The sequence below is a fragment of the Rhinopithecus roxellana genome, chromosome 17 (genome assembly GCF_007565055.1).
Source record: "Rhinopithecus roxellana isolate Shanxi Qingling chromosome 17, ASM756505v1, whole genome shotgun sequence".
Classification (NCBI taxonomy): Eukaryota; Metazoa; Chordata; class Mammalia; order Primates; family Cercopithecidae; genus Rhinopithecus; species Rhinopithecus roxellana.
Window position 1 is genome coordinate 27,068,233 of NC_044565.1, and position 21,292 is coordinate 27,089,524.

At 40.4% G+C, this 21,292-nt stretch overlaps 1 protein-coding gene across 1 annotated transcript; it reads right to left on the reverse strand.

The window, feature by feature from the left end:
* Positions 1-632: 632 nt before the first annotated feature.
* On the reverse strand, positions 633-19,934 carry DUSP11 (dual specificity phosphatase 11). The gene is made up of 9 exons (XM_010361977.2): positions 19,657-19,934; positions 18,062-18,137; positions 14,703-14,834; positions 11,858-11,981; positions 7,676-7,736; positions 5,883-5,929; positions 5,554-5,629; positions 5,144-5,323; positions 633-1,296 (listed from the first exon to the last, which is right to left on the reverse strand). Exons 1-9 carry the CDS (start codon positions 19,896-19,898, stop codon positions 1,098-1,100), a joined length of 1,137 nt encoding a protein of 378 aa, XP_010360279.1. The 5' UTR covers positions 19,899-19,934; the 3' UTR covers positions 633-1,097.
* Positions 19,935-21,292: the final 1,358 nt, after the last annotated feature.

The window sequence follows — 21,292 nt, forward strand, 5'->3', positions numbered from 1 at the left end:
TCTCTATTAAAAAAAAAAAATACAAAAAATTAGCCAGGCATTGTAGTCCACACTTGTAGTCCCAGCTACTAGGGAGGCTGAGGTGGGAGGATCATTTGAGCCCAGGAGGCGGAGGTTGCAGTGAGCCTAGATGGCACCACTGCACTCTAGCCTGGGTGACAGAGCAAGACCCTGTCTCAAAAAAAGAAAAAAAAAAAAAAGGGTAAACCACAAAACCACAACTCCACTGTAAGAGGAGAGGCAACTGGAGAAAGATCCCAGGAGGTTATACTCAACAATGGAGCAATAACACAGTAGTCTTGTCAGATATCCACAGCCTTTAAATGGACATATTCTACTCTGTTCATCACCATTATAATCTATAAAAGTTTTCAAGTTTTCTGGATAGTTCTACCCAGTTGATGACAATTACCCTGCCAAGTAACTCACTCACTATAAATGAATAAACCAGCAATCTGGTTTATCAGTCAGTCTCTCTTGCTCAATTGACAATCCCTAAAAGTTCATCCATTCCTGTGTGAGATGGTATATCTGACAATTCAGTCAAAGGAAGTTGGTCAAATCCCACAACTGACTGCCAAACACAGAAATATCTAAACACAAAAATACCACAACTAATTACAGGTAGTAACTAGGTTCTAAAGAAATTATCTCCTAAGTAGATTTTAATATAAATTTTGAACAGTTATAGAAAATAAAGATGGCCTTTGGGTCAATAACAGAACATAACAAAAACACTAAAAATTTCTGTACATAAACACACGCATATCACAAGTCTAGTCAGAAAGAAATTCACAGAAAAACAAGATAGAATTTAAAAAAATAATTTGCAAGGGAAGTTCTTAACGCTTTAGTTCTAAAATACTGTCTTCCTTTAGAAAAATTTAAGACTGGAATAACAGATTTTTTTTTTTCTGCAATGCTGTAATTACTGCAAATTTATCAGCAAAGAGGTAAACAGCAATGCAATTTTTCCTTAAGCTTGAACACATAAGGGAACAATAAAGAAACCTGATTAGATCTGAACTAATTAAAATCACACCAGTAATATTCAGGCCAGCTCTGGTCTCTAGGTAGAATTCCAGGACAGGTTTGTATCACTGGGTCCATTCCCAATAGGCTGGATAGGAGAGTCCAGAGTAATTGTCAGGATACCACCTTCTTCTATCCTGGGCTGCCAGACTGGCATTGGGCTTCACATTCCAAGAGTACCTCCTGCGTGAACAGTCCTCTCCAGGAGGACCAGGAGGAGGGAGATGGCCTCTCTGGTAAACATGTGGATTCTGTGAAAATTTTCTTAAAGCAAAACAAAAAGTAATAAGCCATTACTAGGATTAGTACAATAATTTTTATTTATTTTAAATTTATATTTTCATAAAATACTTTAAATTTATAAATTTACAAAATAATATATATTCTACTGTTTTCTACCTGTGTGACCTTAGCAGATAAAATACTTAATTTTTATTTCCCCAAGTTCTTTATAAAATGGGGCCAATAATACTTTTCACCTTCACGAGCTGTTATGAAGCTAAATTAAGAAAATACATTTCAATTTCCTACCCCCTGGCACACTGTGGATTCCCAGAAGCCTTTCCACCTTTCCCTACAGAGATAAATGCATGCCCATCTTATCAAATACTTTCTCTCCCAAAGTCTGGCAGGGTTGACATAAGACAGAATAAGCTATTTAGTACTGAAAACAGCTGCTTCCACTTTATAAACAAACATACATACATTAATTATAAAGTGTGAAAAACTTTAAGCATGCTACATATTTGAAAAATTAGGATTTAAATTTACTTGTTTCAAAAGCAAGATCAGAAAATCTCATATAATTATACAAAAGAAAATTTGGGGCTGGGTGTGGTGGCTCACACCTATAATCCAAGCACTTTGGAAGGCCAAGGCAGGCGAATCACCTGAGGTTGGGAGTTCGAGACCAGCCTGACCAACATGGAGAAACCCCGTCTCTACTAAAATTATAAAGTTAGCTGGGTGTGGTGGTAGGTGCCTGTAATCCCAGCTACTTGGGAGGCTGAGGCAGGAGAATCGTTTGAACCTAGGAGGTGGAGGTTGTAGTGAGCTAAGATCACACCATTACCTCCAGCCTGGGCAACAAGAGCAAAACTCCGTCTCAAAAAAGAAAATTTGGAAATCTGAGAAAAGAAAAACTAACCCCCCACTGCAGAGCCCTCAATCCCACTTACTATAATTCAATTAGTTAGTATTTCCTTTTGTTCTTTTCCCTAGCATCTTTTTCTGACTGTTGAATCACAGCCTACTATTTTCACTTATCATAAATGAGCTAACACTTTCAGTGGCTTTATAAAATGTTACAGTACGGATATAATTATTTAGCTACATTCTCCACTGTTAGAAATACAGCAGTTACAAGTTTTTCCACAACCACAAATAATGCTGGGATTAACACTGCAAAACATATACTACTGTATCCTCAGCTAGCCCAGCATCTGACACAGGGTAGGAAGTTTGAGAAATGTGCTGAATGATTAATATAGTTTTTTCTGTATTTTGAAGTATTTCCTTAGTCTCAGAATGAAATCACTAGGTAAAGTATTTTTATGGTTCTTGAAATTGTGCTTCAAAAGGCTTATGCCAATTTTCAATGCTGCAAGCAACATGTTTTTGAAATGTTTGTTTCCATCTTTTTAAAATGTCAATTTTTTTTAAGGTTTTTTTTTCCCTTTTTTTTTTTTAACAAAAACAGGATTCCAGCATGTTGCCCAGGGAGTTCTGACACTCCTGGGCTCAAGCAGTCCTCCCACCTCGGCCTCCCTAAGTGCTGGGATTACCAGTGTGAGCCAATGAGCCTGGCCTAAAAATGGCAATGTATTTTTGAAAGTGTTTACAATGTGCCAAACTGTTTAAATTCATGTTAACTGTCAGTAACAACCACTATGGGGTATGTATTATTAAAATATCTATCTGACTGATGGGAAAATGTAAATGTAGACAGGCTAAGTATCTTATCCAAGATCACAAAGCAGGCAAGTAACAGAGCCAAGATGCAAATCCAGGTCCAGCCTGACAACCACTACAACGGAGTGCTTATCAAAAACTGTTGCGAAACTGGCTGGGCGAGGTGGCTCAGGCTTGTAATCCCAGCACTTTGAGAGGCTGAGGCAGGCGGATCACCTGAGGTCAGGAGTTCAAGACCAGCCTGGCCAACATGGTGAAACCCCCATCTGTACGAAAATACAAAAATTAGCTGGGTTTGCCGGGCGCGGTGGCTCAAGCCTGTAATCCCAGCACTTTGGGAGGCCGAGACGGGTGGATCACGAGGTCAGGAGATTGAGACCATCCTGGCTAACACAGTGAAACCCCGTCTCTACTAAAAAATACAAAAAACTAGCCGGGCGAGGTGGCGGGCGCCTGTAATCCCAGCTACTCTGGAGGCTGAGGCAGGAGAATGGCGTAAACCCAGGAGGCGGAGCTTGCAGTGAGCTGAGGTCCAGCCACTGCACTCCAGCCTGGGCGAGAGAGCGAGACTCCGTCTCAAAAAAAAAAAAAAAAAAAAAAAAAAAATTAGCTGGGCGTGGTGGTGGTGCCTGTAATCCCAGCTACTCGGGAGGCTGAAGCAGAACTGCTTGAACCTGGGAGGTGGAGGTTGCAGTGAGCCAAGACTGCACCACTGCACTCCAGTCTGGGTGACAGAGTGAGACTCCGTCTCCAAAAACAAACAAACAAAACTGTTGCTAAATTAATAGGCAAAGAATAATATCTTGCTATTTGTGATGGTTAATTTTAGGTGCCAACTTGACTGGGTTAAGAGATACCTAGATAGCTGGTAAAGTATCATTTCTGGGAGTGTCTGTGAGGGTGTGCCCAGAGGATACTGCTGTGTGAGTAGGTGGGAGGATCCACCCTTAGTATGGGTAGGTACCACCCAACAGGCTGGGGGCCTGGAAAGAACAAAAAGGCAGAGGAAAGGCAAACTGTGCTCTCTCCTGGAGGTGGAACACTTTACCTTCTCCTACTCTTGGACATCAGAACTCCAGGCTTCATGGCCTTTGGACTTGAGGACTCACACCAGTGTCCTCCAACCTTTACCAGATTCCCAGGCCTTCAGCCTTGCATTGAGAGTTACTCCACTGGCTTCCCTGGTTCTGAGGCCTTCTGAGTTGGACAGAATGCTACCAGCTTCCCTGGTTCTCCAGTTTGCAGACAGCCTACTATGAAACTTCTCAGCTTTCATAAGTGCATAAGCTGATACTCCAAATAAAAAAGCCCCTCCTCCCATCCATCTACCCACCCATCTATCCATCCATCTATCCATCCATCCATCCATCCATCCGTCATCCATCCATCCATCCATCCTACTGGTTCTATCATTCTGGAGAACTCATACTAATGTACCGCTTTAACCATACTGAGGCTTTCCCTATTTTCCAAGTGAAAATACTTTTGCTGTTTATCTGTACAGATCCTTTGCAATTTCTCTATTAGGATTTTATTATTTTTCTTATAATTCATATGAACTCCTTAAATAACAATCTTCCTTACTCTAAAAACTATACTACATGAATGTAGCCTAAGAATGTAAGATCCTTTTCGATAGCCACATCAAACTCTTGGCTTAAGTTTAAAATCAATGAAAATTTCTAAGTCCCCTTCCGAGTTGCCTCTGAAAAGTCACATATTCCCTGTCCTGTAACTGATTTTCCAGTGCTAAATGCAAAATACAGAGCAGAATAATATCTCCTGGTTCAAACTGATCAGCAAGAATTCCTTATTGGCTGGGTGCTGTGGCTCACACCTACAATCCCAGCACTTTGGAAGGCTGAGGCGGGTGGATCACAGGGTCAGGAGATCAAGACCATCCTGGCTAACACGGTGAAACCCCATCTCTACTAAAAATACAAAAAATTAGCCAAGCGTGGTGGCGGGTGCCTGTAGTGCCAGCTACTCAGGAGGCTGAGGCAGAATTGCTTGAACCCAGGAGGTGGAGGTTGCAGTGAGCCAAGACTGCGCCACTGTACTCCAGCCTGGACGACAGAGCAAGACTCTGTCTCCAAAAAAAAAGAAAAAAGAATTCCTCATCAGTATCATAACATGTTTTCATTAATTATAGTATTAATTTCTATCTCAATTCTAGAAAAGGGACAGCAGAGAGAGGTACCTGACTGATTGTTGCAAATTTTGGGTCTGGGTGTGGAAATGTCGAGGAGTTGAGTGACCCTGGATCTGATGTAGATTATACCTAGGTCCTCGTTTAACAGGCTTATTCATTGTGTGGACTGGTTGCATGAGATGTGCTGAGTCTTCAAAACTTGACCTGGATACACTGGAATTCCAATTCCTTAAAGAGAATATTTCCACACAATATTACTGGTTTCCAAATTTAGTAGTCAATTTAGTGACTATACATTGCCATATGAAAATAACAATTTCTTCCTTCTCCCATTCCTGTTTGTTTACGTCTCCCCCACAAATAAACAAGCTACCAGAAGAATGGATATATGCAACTTAAATTATATAAAAAGAGATCTCCCTGACCCACAAATCTCACATATGTAACATAAGACTTACTTTCTGATAGGACCATTCTGAAGGTCTTCAATGTAGTTTTGTCTTTCTAAGCAATGTCCCCGGCACCTATTGAATACTGAGGAGAGGATAAACTGTTAGAAAGAACTACAAAAAGCAAATCTTTCCAGAAAAAGCAAATTAAGCTGAAATTCACTATTCAAGGTGTTATATCTCACTACTTCCACATACATCTATAGACTTTTGGCAAGACTATCTTATACTGGAACAAACGAATTACAAACTTTTTTTCCAAAATTTGAGAAATTCTTCTACATTTCCACCTTTAACTTTAATAAAAAGGGAAAAATAGTGACAACCCTCATACTTACATTCAATTGCATCATCTGGCCTCATGCCTTCTACATCAATCAAATATCTAACAAAACAACATAATTTGGGTCATTTATATATACGAAAAGAAAAAAATCAAGTTTTTTCAAAAAAGGTCCAATTTCAACTTACAGACATAGATACAAAAATCCTAAGAAAATATCAGCACATCGAATCCAACAGTTATTAAAGAACGACACACCATGACCACAAAAAGACATTTTTCAAGAATGCAAGGATGACCCAACTCCAGAAAATCTATTTATATATTTATTTACATTAATGTAATTTAATAAAAAAAAGGAAAGAAAATGCAGAATCAGTTTTTATCAAAACACTTTATACACTAAAAATAGAGACTTCCTTAACATAACAGAGTATTTATCAGAAACCAACAACAAACAAAAGACAAATTGGGAAAAATATTAACATTATATCTAAAAAATACTGTATAACCAACAGAATGGGCCAGAAACTTGGAAGTCACCATCACTGTCAGCCACTTCTTCCATACTCTCATCTTCAATTCACCACCAACTCCTGACAACAATATTACCTAAATATCTCTATAGAATATATCTGTATCTTTCCACCAAAATGACCACCATGCCCTGGTCCAATCCACCATTATGCCTCAATTCCTACAAACACCTCCCAACTTGTCTCCTTGCTTCTACCTCTTTCCCTCTGCAGTGTATTCTCCACTCAACAGCAAAATGATAGGTTGAAAATACAAATTTGTATATATTCCCCACACTCATTCCCAATAAAAAAAATTCAATGGTTTTCTCTTGCTCTTAAGATAGTGACTAAAACCCTAAACATAGCTCTGCATGGTTTTAGCTCCTACCCATATTTCCAGCTCCATTTTAACGCCATACTACTCCCATGGCCCAGTCTCCCTGGCCAGCTCCTCCAACACAGTATGCTTTCCTGTTACATGGTCTCTGCTGATCCTTATGTTCAGAATTCTCTCCACGACATCCCTACCTGGTTAACACCTACTCATACTTCAGATATTTGCTCAGACCTTCCCACAGAAACCTCAAGCCCTCCTGTTGAAGTCAAATCCTCCATATTCTACGCTCTCATTGTACCACATCACTCTCCTTCTCAGCACTTGTTGGAGTTGTAATTCTATAGGCATGTGTGTGATTCTTTAATATCTACTCCCTCCCTAGACTGTTAGGATGCACAAAGGGCAGCTAAAGTCTCTTTGGTAGCACCCAGCACAGTGCCTACACATAACAGATGCTCAGGAGATATTTTCTGAATGAACAAACATAACTCAGTACAGTGTGGCAACATACATAAAAAGGGTAAGGACACATACTATTTGATTCAGAAATTCTATTTTGAGTGAAATTACCTCCGGGGCTACAGCATATGTATTCAAAAATATTTACATATAAATGTTCACTACTTCAATGTTTTATAATATCAAAAACTTCTGACTTTTGTGTTCATCGGTATGCAAAGAATAATGCAGCCCTTAGAAAGAATGAGAAGTCCAAGTATTTTCATAGAAAAATGTCTATCACATATTAAATTAAAAAACAGAATGTCTAACTATTATACCATTCAATAACATGTATGCTTGTGTCTGCATTTTTAGAGTCTGAAAAGATGTGTACTAAACTATTAATGATGGTAATCTCTGGGTGGGGAGCAAGATTGCCTTCTACTTCATGTATTTCTATACTGGTTGCGTTTTTTACAACAAGCTTACATTACCATTGTAAACAGACAAAAACAACTGTAAAATGGTCTGCCTCTGGGGTTGGCAACTTACCTGCAAATAAGGTAGCCGGTCCTGTTTAAACCATGAGTACAGTGGACACCAATAAGTTTGTCTATAAAAAGAAAATACAGGTTTGAGTAACTGAAGTAGATACACAAGTGTATAACATTATCACTGCCCTGAAAATGAATAACTCTCAAGAGGAACTGTTTTTTCTAGGAACATACTATAAAGCATCATGTAACAGAAAGCCAAAACTCACTGCTTCTGGGAAACTTTGCATAGTCCCAATTAGACTCAATGATGTAAACTGCAGGCCTGGTCAGACACTAACAGCTAAAACTGCAATGAGACAAACCCATCTATCTTAAAACAGAATGCCCATCAGCAACTGATTTAATTACACAAAAAAGGAGTGAAGGCAACAACAGGCTAAGAGAAGAATGAAATTTGTTTCTGAATGAAACAAATGAAATGCCTTCACTCTTGATATTGAATATTAAGGACAGTTTCCATAGTACTCTTGAGTTCCCAAAGAACTTCTATTCCTTCTCTTGTTTGGTGCTCCACACATGCCACAGGTCTACTTGCTCTGTGAAGCACTCAGGTAAATAGCACTATTCACATTTTACAATGAAAAGGCAAGGCTTGGAGATGCAAGTCAAAGCAGGCAAACAGTACAAGACTAGAATCAAGTCTAAGATTACATTATACCGCAGTATTTCTTAGTCCAGCCTATTAAAAAATTACATGAGGAATTAAATAAAAAAACACATAGTTTATCTTTGCAAAATCTGTGTCCGTGACTAGGCAGCGTCTGGTAAAGAAGGCACTCATCAGTCAGGTGTGGTGACTCACGCCTGTAATCCCAGCACTTTCCAGCCTGGCCAACATGGCGAAACCACATCTCTACTAAAGTACAAAAAATTAGCTGGGTATTGTGGTGGGTGCCTGTAATCCCAGATACTCAAAAAATAAATAAAATAAAATAAAAAGAAGGCACTCGGCTGGGCGCAGTGGCTCACGCCTGTAATCCTGGCACTTTGGGAGGCCGAAGTGGGTGGATCACCTGAGGTCAGGAGTTCGAGACCAGCCTGGCCAATATGGTGAAACCCCATCTCTACTAAAAATATAAAAACTAGCCAGGTGTGTGGTGGTGGGCGCCTGTAATCCCAGCTACTCGGGAGGCTGAGGCAGGAAAATTGCTTGAACCCAGGAAATGGAGGTTGCAGTGAGCCGACATGGTGCTACTACACTCTAGCCTCGGTGACAAAGTGAAACTCCATCTCAAAAAAAAAAAAAAAAAGAAAGAAAAGAAAAGAAAAAAGAAGGCACTCATCATTGCCTGCCTGGATTACTACAACAAACTAACCTCCCTACTTCTATCTCAACCGATCCTCCATATGGCAGATGTTATCTTTCTAAAACATAAGCCTGGCTGGGTTGTTTTTGCTTAAAAATCTCAATTTAGTATAACATGAAGCCCAAATTTAGCATGGCATTTAGAATCCTTCATAAACTGATATCAATCTGTCTTTCCAACTGATCTAAGTTCACAATGATCCTAACTATGATTTACAAGGGTCTATATGATCCACCTTTCTTCTGCCCACCCCCAACCTCTCTGATCCCATTTCTCCTGCTCTTACCCTCACTCACTCCACTCCAGCCACACTGGGCTCTTTAACATTCCTCAAACATGCCTAGCATAGTCATGCCTCAGGGACTTTGCACCTGCTGTTCCCTATGCCTTAGAACACTCCTCCCCAGACACTCAATGGCTTGGTTCATTATTTCCTTTAAGGTTCTGCTCAAATGACATCTTCATAAAGAGGCCTTCCTAATCACGCACCTCTTCCCTCACCCCTTTATCGTGTTTTGTTATTCTCCAAAGCACTTATCACCATATATATTCCATGTATTTATTAGGTTATTTCTCTCCCCCACTAGAACGTAAAGTATATAAGGGCAAGGACTTTGTTCTATTCCCACTTTTTAGAAAAGTGACTTCAACATAGGTTATACAATTATTTGTTGAAAATGTACAGATGAATTCCATGCCTTTTCACATTATCTTCTAGTCACACAAGAGGCTGCATCTCCATGGCTTTAAGCCCTGTGCCTTTTGTGCATAATCCGCAAAACTGGGCTATCCTTTTCTCATCCTGGCAAAATTCTCGTCCCTGCAGCTCGAATGTTGTATCCTGTCAGGCCTTCCTCAATCTCTCCTCTATATTCTCACTGCACTTAATTTATTCTTTTATTATGATGAACTGTCTTTTTTGTTCTTTTTTTTTTTTTTTCCGAGACAGAGTCTTGCTCTGTCACCCAGGCTGGAGTGCAGTGGTGCGATCTCGGCTTACTGCAAGCACCGCCTCCCAGGTTCACGCCATTCTCCTGCCTCAGCCTCCCGAGTAGCTGGGACTACAGGTGCCCACCACCATGCCTGGCTATTTTTTTTTTTTTTTTTGTATTTTTAGTAGTGATGGGGTTTCACCGTGTTAGCCAGGATGGTCTTGATCTCCTGACCTTACGATCCACCCCGCCCGCCTCCGCCTCCCAAAGTGCCGGGATTACAGGCATGAGCCAACGCGCCCAGCTTTTTTGTTCTATAATTAACCCACATCTTAAGCCACATGCACTACATGTTTATTTTCCTAGATAACTGTGAACTGCTATAATAAAAAACAAAGACTGCTATCACTTATGTGTCTTCATGCTCTAACAACAAATCTAAAAGGATCTCAGTGTTTACTGAATCAATTTATTTTCTCAATCCCTACTAGTTCTAGAAGAGAGTGGAGAGTGTAGTGTCCTCTTTTTATCAGTGAGCCTGGTATCTGTGGGAAGGGATTATAGCAGAGGTAGCTAAAACTGATTACAAACAAGGTGCCAAACCTGCTATGGCAGTGGGTACTGCAAGACTTAGATAGTCAGCACAATTCAGCAGAAGACCAACATGGAGTTCAGTCTATCCAACTGACTACAATCAATGTAACATGTGAACAACTAAGATTTAAAAATGTGTTCTCATGTATTCATAAGGACCTCCTTGCCCTCACAGAACAAATGAAGTACTATATAAAAATTTCACACACAAGAGCCTGGAAGCAGTGAATAGGCCATCAGCTATACCCTCATATCTTAAGAGGTAGTATTTCTGTGACAACAGCTTATACAAATGAGAAAGCCAAACCTCTCAAGTTTTAAAGTTAAAGTATAGGGGAAGATCTGCGACAAGGTTTAACATAATTAAAAGCTAGTGTCTACATTAAGTGAGTGACTGGGTTACAATTTGAAATTTGATCTTCAAACCCACTGATCCAGTCTCTATCTCTCACCTTCCATTCCCTATCTTCCCACCTCTGTCTCTATTCTTTCTCCACTACTCCATCACATTTTTTAAAAAGGAGTATTTACTGTCAGATTTATGTAATAAAATGTACACTCCTCAAGCTAAATTTGGAAAGAAGACAAATGCAGCCTTTGTCCTGTGGGTGTCAGTGGCTTTCCAAAGATAAAAGCTTCTTCAGTCTTAAAATATGGCAAATATCATGTTCTTTCTGGCAGGTAGATACCAGAAAAAGGCAACTGGATCCTTAAGATAAAGAACCTATTAAGTTCTATTTTTAAAAGAGTAAGGTAAATCTTAAAGCAGGAACAAGAAAGCACCAGCCTTTGGCTTAAGTTCTCCCGTGTGAAGAATAAGAGGTGGTGGTATCCTTCCCCATCTGTACTCAAAGCAGAAAAACAGCAGAAATATCTTAAATACATATGACAAAGGGGCAATTTCACTGGTGCACTCTTTCTTGTTTTGTGTCTGTCCCATTCCTAATCTTTGCCCTTTCTTGTCTCTTTCACATAACTCTAAGACTCAGAGTTTTTAAATCTTTTCTTCTACCTCTCACTTCTTAACAAACATACAAAACAAAAATAACATTTTAATTTTATTGTATATTTCCCATTCAAATTAAAAAAGAGAGAAAGATGAGCTAGTTCAGTTCTTCAGTTCATATTTTGCACTAAAACTAATTTAACTTTCCAAAGCAAGTTAAATTATTTGTGATCAACAAAAGGAAAAACATCTTACCCATCTTACATTAGCACCACCTCACATTTTCATCATCTTAGCACCATATATAATAGGTCAAAGGTTAGAACCACAAAAAATACCAAAAATCCCCAACCTCATTCATAATGCACACCACAGTTCAGGTAAGAACAAAAACTCACCATTATCTTTATTTTCTTTCAAAAACCCATTAACAGCGTGTTTGAATTTAAAAATAGTCTCATCATCAGGCACTTGATGTCCAACTGTAAATATTTTTAAGTAAGGAACAGATTCTGGCAAATCCTATAAAGCAAAACCATAAAAGATGTGCATTATTTCATTTGTAGAAAAATAATTAAAGAGTAATTAGGGGACCCAGAATACAAGCCAAGAGATTATAACAAACTTAATATGCCAATATCCGAATACGCAATTCTGATAAAAGAGCTATTTTTTCCAACACTGACTTCAACCAGAAAGTATCACTTGATTTTCAATAAAACTACATAATAGTCAGTAAGTATACAAAATTGAAAGCAAATTCCATGTGAATGAATGCAAATTTAACTATAAATTATATAAACAGTTCCATTTAATATTTTACAATTCAAGGGCCCATGCCTTCATAAAGCAGCTATGATTTAAGTAGAAGAGTTGAGAATAGAGTCAGAAGAACTTGGATTTGAATTGTGAGATAGAGGGAATTCCAGGCACTATTGAGAACTGATATTCTTGGGGTGGGAGAAAAGTAGATACAGATAAAAGACAGAAAAGGCTAAGTGAAAATCATTTTAACCATCCATAAGTGTGGTATAGTTCAGTGGCATTACATTCACAGTATTGTGTAACCATCACCACTGTCTATACCCAAAACTTTTTCATCATCCCCGACAAAAAGACTCTGACCATTAAACCATAATTCCCTTTTCTCCCCACCTCGTAGATCCTTTAGTCTGTTTTCTGTCTCTGTGAATTAGTCTATTCTAGGTACTTCGTAAAAGTGGAATCATACATTTGTCCCTCCGTGTCTGGTTTATTTCACTAAGCATGTTTTTAGGGTTCATCCATATTGTAGCATGTATTAAATTTATTCTTTTTTATGGCTGAACGATATTCCATTGTGTGCATACACTGTTCTGTGTGCCCATTCATCTACTGATGGACACTTGGGTTGTTTCCACCTTTTGGCCATTGTGAAAAATGCTGCTGTGAACACTGGTGTACAAGTATTTGTTTAAATCCTTGCTTTCAGTTCTTTTAGAACTGAAGTTCTGAGTTCAAAGGGAAAGTATCAGCATGAACTCATGATGTACTTTAAAAACAAACATATTTCTTAGCACCATCCACAGAAAAAGACTAGTAACAATGAGCCTAGGGGCACTGAGCACCTCTAGCACCCAGACTTTAATCTTTAAATAGCATTCCCACCAAACAGGAATCAAAGCTCCTTGGGAAAATGGCTGAGTTCAGGGTAGGACAGGAAATGTACAAGATAAGCCTGGAATTTTTTTCATATAAATAGCAAAAAAAGAGTGATCAAAGGTTACTAGGGTTGTGTCAAAAGGACTCAAGAGACAATCTAAGAAGCTCCAACTCCCCAAAGATAGGGCCTCAATTTGTGCTTCAATTAAAAAAAGAGAGAAATGGCGGGGCGCGGTGGCTCAAGCCTGTAATCCCAGCACTTTGGGAGGCCGAGACGGGCGGATCACGAGGTCAGGAAATCGAGACCATCCTGGCTAACGCGGTGAAACCCCGTCTCTACTAAAAATACAAAAACTAGCCGGGCGAGGTGGCGGCGCCTGTAGTCCCAGCTACTCGGGAGGCTGAGGCAGGAGAATGGCGGGAACCTGGGAGGCGGAGCTTGCAGTGAGCTGAGATCCGGCCACTGCACTCCAGCCCGGGCGACAGAGCGAGACTCCCGTCTCAAAAAAAAAAAAAGAGAGAAATAACTACATTCAAGTTTTAAGTCATCCTTTTTCGAGTCTGTTTTATCTTCTGTAAAATTATGTATTAATTGTAACCATTTTATCCTCTGAGCTTAGCAAAGAAAAAGCACTCAATAGGAGATATTAGTACAACTGCTACTTTATCAGCACAGGATTGTTGAGAGGATTAACTAAGTTAATACATGTGAAAGCACTTTTTTTTTTTTGAGATGGAGTCTTGCTCTGACACCCAGGCTGTCATGCAGTGGCATGATCTTGGCTCACTGCAACCTCTGCTTCCCAGGTTCAAGAGATTCTCCTGCCTCAGCCTCCCCGGTAGCTGAGATTACAGGCATGTGCCACCCACACCTGGCTAATTTTTTTGAATTTTTAATGGAGACGGGGTTTCACCATGTTGGCCAGGCTGGTCTCGAACTCCTGACCTCAGGTGATCCAACGCCTCAGCCTCCCAAAGTGCTGGGATTATAGGTATGAGTCACCGCATCCGGCTGAAAGTACTTTTTAAATGGCAAACTGCTGTACAAATATTAACAAATATTAGATGTTACTGTTTCCAAAAGCCATGGAACTGTCAGAAGAAGGATCATTCTTTCGCACCAAGATGCTAAACGGGGCCAACAGAACATATGAATCTCTGTATTGTATCAACAGATACTGGGAAAATAAATTATAAACTTAGAAAACTTTTTTTCCATGATGCTTACACATGCTCAGACAATGGCCTAAAATAACTGCTAAGAAATATTGGATATTCCTTTCTTTCCTCCAGGCCACTGCTAGTATTAATGTTTACTTCATTTTCAAAATATAGAATATGGAAGCTTATAGAATTTCTTAGGCACACACAGAGCCTACTGCCAAATATTTTAGTTCAATTCATGTTTTCAATTTCATTTGAGACAGCAATTAAAAACATGTAATTAAAGAAATCACTTGGTTCTCTTTTAAACTTACTACCCATCAAAGAAGGCCAGGCTTCACATTAGCACAAGATGATTACTGAATTATTACTGAATTACTATAAATTATTTCAGGATCAGAATGAAGAACGTTCTTTTCAATGAAGGGTTCCACTTACCTCCGGTTTATAATAGCGTTGAGTATATGTTAAATCAATAATCAGTCCAAGTTCTTCATTTTGTTCTCGGATTTTGTTAAAAAGATCCAAAGGGGAAAAGCATTCTTCTGGAGCAAGTTTCTTTTCAAAACTCTGTCAGAGAGAATGAAACAAGAGCAAACATGTGCTTAAGATCCTGCACTGCATTAGGCATTTATTCAAGTCCTGTGATGCTAACATATAACGAGATTCAAAGGAAAGTTTCCATTCTCCTGGAACACAGAAGGTATGTTATAACAATCCTTTCTTCCCGAGTGGTCAGAAAGAAAAAAATAAGCCCACTTCTATATATGTATTTCTGTATTTGTTTCATGTTGGTCTCCTAATCAGACTGCAAACACTCAGATTTTATTCACCACTGTATCTCCAGGTCCAAGTGGAGTGCCTATCATATTTAGTGCTTATAAATATATCTTTTCTTTCTTTCTTTCTTTTTGAAACAGGGTGTTGCTCTGTCAGCCAGGCTAGAGTGCAGTGACACAAACATGGCTTATTGCAGCCTCCACCTCCCAGGTTCAAGCAATCCTCCCACGTCAGCCTCCCAAGTAGCTGGGACTACAAGCATGAAACCACCACACATGGCCTTTTTTTTTTTTTTTTTTTTAAAGAGAGAGGGTTGGCCAGGCGCAGCGGCTCATGCCTGTAATCCCAGCACTTTAGGAGGCAGGAGGATCACGAGGTCAGGAGATCGAGACCATCCTGGCTAACACAGTGAAACCCCATCTCTACTAAAAATACAAAAAATTAGCCGGGCGTGGTGGTGGGTGCCTGTAGTCCCAGCTACCCGGAGGCTGAGGCAGGAGAATGGCATGAACCCGGGAGGCGGAGCTTGCAGTGAGCCGAGATCGCGCCACTGCACTCCAGCCTGGGTGACAGAGCAAGACTTCATCTCAAAAAAAAATAAAAAAATAAAAAAAAACACAGAGATAGGGTCTTGCCGTCTTGCCATGTAGCCCAGGCTGATCTCAAACTTCTGAGCTCAAGCAATCCTCCTGTCTCTGCTTCACAAATAAATATTTCTTACATGTCTACATATATGAAGGATGGCTTTCATTGCTGAATATTCTTTTATGTATGTAGCTTATTTTTGAACTTTGTGCTCTGTTCCCTCAATCTGTCTGGCTACTCAGGGGTCAGCAATGTACTTTTTAAAAAATAGACTAGTTTGGCTGGGCGCAGTGGTGCATGCCTGTAATCCCAGCACTTTGGGAGGCCAAGGCGGGCAGATCACGAGGTCAGGAGATCCAGACCATCCTGGCTAATATGGTGAAACCCCATCTCTACTAAAAACACAAAAAAATGAGCCAGGTGTGGTGGCAGGCACCTGTAGTTCCAGCTACTCAGGAGGCTGAGGCAGGAGAATGGCGTTAACCCAGGAGGCAGAGCTTGCAGTGAGCCAAGATCACGCCACTGCACTCCAGCCTGGGCGACAGAGCGAGATGCCATCTCCAAAAAAAAAAAAAAAAAAAAAAGACTAGTTTTCAGCGCAGTTTTAGGTTCACAGCAAAACTGAGCCAAAAGGACAGACAGTTCCCACGTGTACTTTGCCTTCCCCACCCCACCCAGACTCCCCCACTATCCACATTCCATACCAGTGTGGTCCATTTGTTACAAATGAAGACCCAACTTTGACACATTGTTATCACCAAAGTCTAGAGGTTAGGTATGCATGACTCATTCTATGTTATGCATTGTATGTACATATTATGTTATGTATATTTTGCCACACAAAAAAAAATGACAGAAAGAACTAAGTTCAAGTTTCGATTCTTCCTTTTCTGAGCCTGTTTCATTATCTACAAAATAATTTATTAGTTGTAACTATCTATCCTCTGAGCTTAGTGCAGAATAAGCACTCAGTAAGAGATATTAGTAGTACTGCTACTCCATCAGCATAGGATTGTGAAATATGTTAATATATGTAAACCCCTTTTATGTATCCACCCTTACAGTATCACACAGAATAGCTTCACTTCCCTAAAAATTCCCTGTGTCTCCAACAACACCTTCTTTTTGGAGACAAGGTCTTGCTCTGTTGCCCAGGCTGGAGTACAGTGGCATGATGATGGCTCACTGCAGCCTTGACCTCCTGGGCTCAATCGATTCTCCCACCTCAGCCTCCTGAGCAGCTGAGACTACAAGCACACACTACCACACCTAGTTCATTTTTGTACTTTTTATAGAGACAGGGTTTCGCAATGTTGCCCAGGCTGGTCTAAAACTCCTGGCCTCAAGCGATACACCCACTTTGCCTCCCAAAGCACTGGGATTACAAACATGATCCAACAGGCCTGGCCTGAAACGACTCATTTTTAAGCCCAGACATGCAGAGAAGCTGATACAGCAGTTGAAAAAGGAAATCTGATCTATGAGTCACAAATTAAGTAAATTCCCAAAACGTTTCAAGTGGGCTTCTCCTAATACTAATCTGAGCTATGCTGGGGAAGTCTAATAAGACATGGAATCTAGAAAACAATTATTTGTCTTCACCTTCTCGAATCTTTTTCATGGCTGTCAAAAGCTTTCCCCTCCTATCCCTCCTATTCCTTTCCTAGTTTAAACAAAAACACAATCTTCAGATTTTCCCCACTGATATCCTGACCTTGATGATCTGGGGGATATTTCTGATTGTGACCATGGGAGGAAAGGAGTCCCAATGGCATTCAGTGGGTAAGGGTTACAAATTCTAAACAACTTGCCAAATTCAAGACAGTCCTACAAGTGTGTCCCACATCCTGAATTGCTTTTGGATGTCCTATTCAACATTAATATAGATAAAAAGCTGTTCATATTTAGCGTGGCCTTAGAACCTAACTCCATTTCACAAATAAACACAAAGTATTTTTTGTACAATATTAATATATATTGAATTTTCCAGGATAATAATCACCTTATTAACCAAATGAAGATCATACTTTTGTTTTGTTTGGAAATCTATTATAGAAACTCCTACCACTAAAGCAATATAAGCCACCTAGATCAGTCTACATTTGTAGTTCTTGAATTCATTGCGCAGACAACTATTACTCTATGTCTTTTAATGCAGTCATGTCCAAATATTTATATATTGAAATAAATATTATTTTATTATAAATTACTTTTATTTTATTTTTTATATTATAGTTAGGGTGTTAATTGGTATTTTTGTTTAAAATATGAAGTAGGTTGTATGTACCTATGAACTTCATTTCAGGATAGTAGAGGGGTCATTACAAAGTATTTGCTATAAAAAGAGAAAATGGAATGTGATAGAGCGGAGAACAGTGTTCTGCATGGTGAACTCAGATACCTGAAAGAATACTGAATTAACTTTTGCTTACCTTTTGCAAAGGAACTTTGAAAGCAATGAAACGAGTCCCAGGCATCCGCTGTCCAACTGGGAGATAGTCTTTCCACCTATTAGATACATTTTTTTGTTAGGCAAATTGTATGTCAGCCTTGTTTCCTTGCATAGAATAAGACTTCTCGAAAATGGGAATCACAGCCCACACAACATGTCCTCTCTTCTCTCTGCTTTGCATTTCGCCACTCCACTTATTAAATTCCACCAAGTAACAACCTATACTGCCCCCCTCTCCTGTTTCCCCATCATGAAAACGAACACAAGCCAACAAAACAGTACAACTCAAATAAGGCCTATATAAAACCAGAGATACCCAGAACTCCTGTATCTCTGTTAAACTTGGCCCAGTACCAGATACTAAAGTGCCATTAATACAAACATATTCACTGAAATAGTTTAAATTCAATTATTTCACTTCATGGTTTTAGTTTTCATACGACTGATGCCATCAAGTTCAATTAGTAGGAAACTTCAAGTTCATATTTTAAGAGAAAACCTGCTAGAAGAGGGGCTGTGAACTTCACTTAATAATGCTAGGAACTGGCCAGGCGCGGTGGCTCACGTCTGTAATCCCAGCACTTTGGGAGGCTGAGGCAGGTGGATCACCTGAGGTCAGGAGTTGAGACCAGCCTGACCCACATGGTGAAACCTCGTCTCTACCAAAAATACAAAAAAATTAGCCGGGTGTGGTAGCGGGCGCCTGTAATCCCAGCAACTTGGGAGGCTGAGGCAGGAGAATCGCTTGAAACCGGGAGGCGGAGGTTGCAGTGAGCCGAGACTGGACCACTGCACTCCAGCCTGGCAGACATCCTACTCAAAGAGCGAAAATCCGTCTCAAAAACAAAAACAAAACAAAACAAAACAAAACAAAAAAACAGATTGGAAGAAAACAAACAAGATTCACTGCAATTAGAACCCAACTGCAATAGATCAGGCAAGACCTGTATTAGGATACTGACAGAAAGTGACAGTCAAAAGGAGATAAAATGAAGAGAATTTATTGAGGTATGAGACGGTGGAGGATGGTCGCAAGGAGTAAAAACAGTTCACTGCACCTACCTGCAAAGTCTCAAAATTAATCATTTGTACGTATAAAGGAGTATATTTCAAACGAGGCCTGTCAGGAAGTAAAGTATGTTCGTTGTGATTTCTGGAAACAATACAAACCAACTTTCCATGTGAGATCTCAGGGCACTACTACTGCTGGGTTCCTAACTCAAACCATTACCCTATCCGTGCCAACGTTAACAAGGAACTGAGGAGATTCCATCTTGGGAATTAAGGAGTGTCCCCAACACTAACAGTCCCACCTTAAAGCAATCCTTCCGTATTTTACCTAAGAGCAACGACCAGAACCTCCCTTTTACAAGAATATGGAGAAATCACAGGACATTACACACATTGCCCCTTTCAGCTACAGCGGGTGGCGCAGAGGGTCAAAGCCTCAAAGCAAGGGGCGGACAAGTCAAGCTTGCGACGGCAACAGTGACAGGCAGAGACCACAAAAGATGAAGCCCAGACCCAGAAACCACGAGCTGGAAAGGCCACGCCAAGGGACCAAGACATATTTACCTTTCCGGGATGTGGTTTCCGCCCCTCTTCTTGGCTGAGGAGCGTCCTGAAAAGTCGCGTCCCCGGCCCCAGCCACTGCGGAGATGATGCCACTGGCTCATGTGGGTCCCAAGAAGCCGCCCACCCAATGCCAAGCTGGCCAAAAGCGCCAGTCCGGCGCCCTCAGTGCCAGGATAAGACCCTAGACCGGAAGAGACTCGGCGGCCACCCACGCAGCGCTCCAGCGTCTCGCTATTGCGCATGTGCCACCGCCAGTCGTGATGGCGTAACCACGCTGGCTTACTGGGACTCCTCATTTGTAAACAGGACTTTGGTGACTACAGCGCCCTCTTTAACCAGAGGCCGGTAGCACTGGTCAATAAGGGCGTGTTTGCACCCTTCAGAATTCAAACAGTGAGGCTCGGGGAAGTGCCTCTGCCCGATCCGTTCCCCGCCCCGGTTCCTTGGGTGTTCTTTTAGATATTTACCAGTGCTTACATTCACATTTTGCATATTGTGTGTAAATATTTACCTTCACATATATGTATATCCTCTATTTTTATACAAAAGGAGTAACTGTACATGTTCTACAATCTACCTTGAACACTGATTTTCCCAATTTTCCCATAGATTCTATGTTGTAATGGCTATAGGGAATTTCATTGCTTATGAGTAACATAATTAAAAGTACCATAATGTATTTAGCCAGTTCAGTATTAATGGACCTTCAGTTGTTTTCAGGTTCTTTTCAAATCTTATTACAGACAATGCTGCAATATGAATATCCTTACACATATATACAACTATATCTAAATTCCTAGAAGTAGAATGTCTGGAATGAAACACATACAAACTTAAAATTTTGAAAGATACTACCTAATTACCCTCCAAAAATAATGTACAAACATACACTCCATCACAGTCAAACTTTTATTGGGTTCCTATCACCAGGTATCATGCTAGAGGTGGAAAGAATGTATTTAAGTTTTAGCAAATACAAAAAATAACTGTGAGTGGAGTTCAACTCCAAGGTTTCCACACAGTCTCAAGCATAAAGATCTGTACCCGTTAGAAAAACATTGAATTCGGCCGGGCGCGGTGGCTCACGCCTGTAATCCCAGCACTTTGGGAGGCTGAGGCGAGTGGACCATGAGGTCAGGAGATCGAGGCCATCCTGGCTAACACGGTGAAACCCTGTCTCTACTAAAATAGAAAAAATTGGCTGGGCGTAGTGGTACGCACCTGTAGTCCCAGCTACTTGGGAGGCTGAGGCAGGAGAATCGCTTGAACCCGGGAGGCGGAGGTTACAGTGAGCCCAGATAGCGGCACTGCACTCCAGCTTGGTGGCAGAGGGAGACTGGGTCTCCAAAAAAAAAAAAAGAAAAAAAGAAAAAAAAAAACGTTGAATTCTGCTAAAAGTGGAGCTACAAAGGACAGCATACTCTATAGTAGCTCTGAAAATAGAATAGAGTACTAAATTCCAGATTAAACTGTAAGTAATTATGATTGCAGATTTTTTTTTTTTTCTTGAGACCCAGTCTCGCTCTGCCACCAGGCTGGTGTGCAGTGGCGCCATCTGGGCTCACTGCAACCTCCGCCTCCCGGGTTCAAACAATTCTCCTGCCTCAGCCTCCCAAGTAGCTGGGACTACAGGTGC